This window comes from Otolemur garnettii, unplaced genomic scaffold (genome assembly GCF_000181295.1).
Source record: "Otolemur garnettii isolate 467f Iridium unplaced genomic scaffold, OtoGar3 scaffold00099, whole genome shotgun sequence".
Taxonomy (NCBI): domain Eukaryota; kingdom Metazoa; phylum Chordata; class Mammalia; order Primates; family Galagidae; genus Otolemur; species Otolemur garnettii.
The window spans coordinates 1,446,449-1,448,133 of NW_003852494.1; the positions used below are offsets into that span (position 1 = coordinate 1,446,449).

General features: G+C 36.4%; 1 protein-coding gene across 1 annotated transcript in view; it reads right to left on the reverse strand.

Annotated features, from left to right (window-relative positions):
• The window catches only part of ATP2A2 (ATPase sarcoplasmic/endoplasmic reticulum Ca2+ transporting 2), a 67,819-nt gene that overhangs the window by 56,747 nt on the left and 9,387 nt on the right, over positions 1 to 1,685 (reverse strand). The window contains exon 4 of the mRNA XM_023516828.1: positions 424 to 528. Coding sequence (XP_023372596.1) covers positions 424 to 528 — 105 coding nt within the window. The remainder of the gene's footprint in view (positions 1 to 423; positions 529 to 1,685) is intronic.

The following is a 1,685-nucleotide window of genomic DNA, read 5'->3' on the forward strand; positions in this document are numbered from 1 at the left end:
AAAAAAAAAAAAAAAAAGCCTAGGCAATTAAGGGAACACAGCCAGGAGTAAGCACTACAAGTAAAACAATTTGGGGCTTAAACAGTTTTTATAGCTAATCCCACAAAAAATCCAAGAATAATAAAGACAAAAATACATTTATGAAGTCACAAGAAGCAACTAGGAAATATAAAGACAACATATAATGGACCCACATATTTTGGTTTCCTTAGTTTCTCTCATCTATTTTAACTCCTTGCCATGAAGGCTGAACAATTTAACAGCAAAGTTTAAATGCATGAGATCGAAAATTTTGTAATAAATGGACAGAAGAAAAATACATGTAGACTTTCTACAAATTTTTCTCAGGAAACAAACCAAAGATTAAAGCAATTCAAATCACATAAATTATTTAAATTTAGTGCCGTCAGCATTTCTGCTTACCTGCCATACACCCACAATTGCATTGGCTACTAATATAAGTAAAATTACAAAAGGCTCTACAAAGGCTGTAATTGTTTCTTCACCTTCTTCAAACCAAGCCAAAACCTAAAAGAGAAATGGCACATGTTAGAATTATGTGTTTTCAGGGTTAGTGCCGCTTTATAACAAAAGTAGCTAGCACTAAAGAATTACAATAGACAAAATCTATTGTCTTACTTTCTCTAGAAAAAAATGGCAGCAACATTTATATATGACACAAACTACTTAGGTTCTGTTTGTAATTCTTGGTACTCAAAACTGTACTTCTTTATCAGTATCCTTAAGAGTTAATTTTTTAGCTGGGTATGGTGGCTCATGCCTATAATCCTAGCACTCTAGGAAGGCTAGGTGGGAGGATAGCTTGAGTTCAAGAGTTTGAGACCAGCCAAAAACTTAGCCCAGCAAGCTACTCAGGAGGCTAAGGCAGGAGGATCACTTGAGCCCAAGATTTGGCTGTGAGCTAGGCTGAGGCCATGGCACTCTATACTTTTAGCCCAGGCAACAGAGTGAGATTCTTTTTTTTTTTCTTTGAGACAAGAGTTAATTTTTTGATTTAATAATTCCACTTTAGAATCCAAATAAAATACCTGTATGGGGGAAATAAATCCCATTCATTTGATAGGTATATATTGATAAAAAGTAAAATTTAAATCCCTAATTTTATTAAAGTAAAAAGCGATCATCAACAGCTATGTTGATATGGTTAATAATCATATCAAGTCATATCCATATGCAGCATAAATTCATGGTAAAACGTGACTCGACTCTAATTTTAGAGGACATAAACTGTCAATCCCCCACGTATTTTCAGTAGTATTACTGAGGGTCATCTCAGAATTACTACAGAGATTAGGAATGTATCTTGAAGATTATCTTCCATATGTCATTGAGTATAGCAACATAGCACTTCAGAAGTTAAGTCCAAAAATACCATATTCAACAATGAACACCCCTCCAAGAAAAATAAGCAGAGAATTAAATAAAACTTTAGTTCAGACTGGGTGCCTGTAGCACAGTGATTATAGCACTGACCACATACACTGAGGCTGGTGGGTTTGAACCCAGCCTGGGCCAGCTAAAATGACAACTGCAACAACAAACAGCCGGGCATTTTGACGGGCGTCTGTAGTCCCAACTACTTGGGAGGCTGAGGCAAGAGAATCGCTTAAGCCCAAGAGTTTGAGGTTGCTGTGAGCTGTGATGCCATGGCACTCTACCGAGGG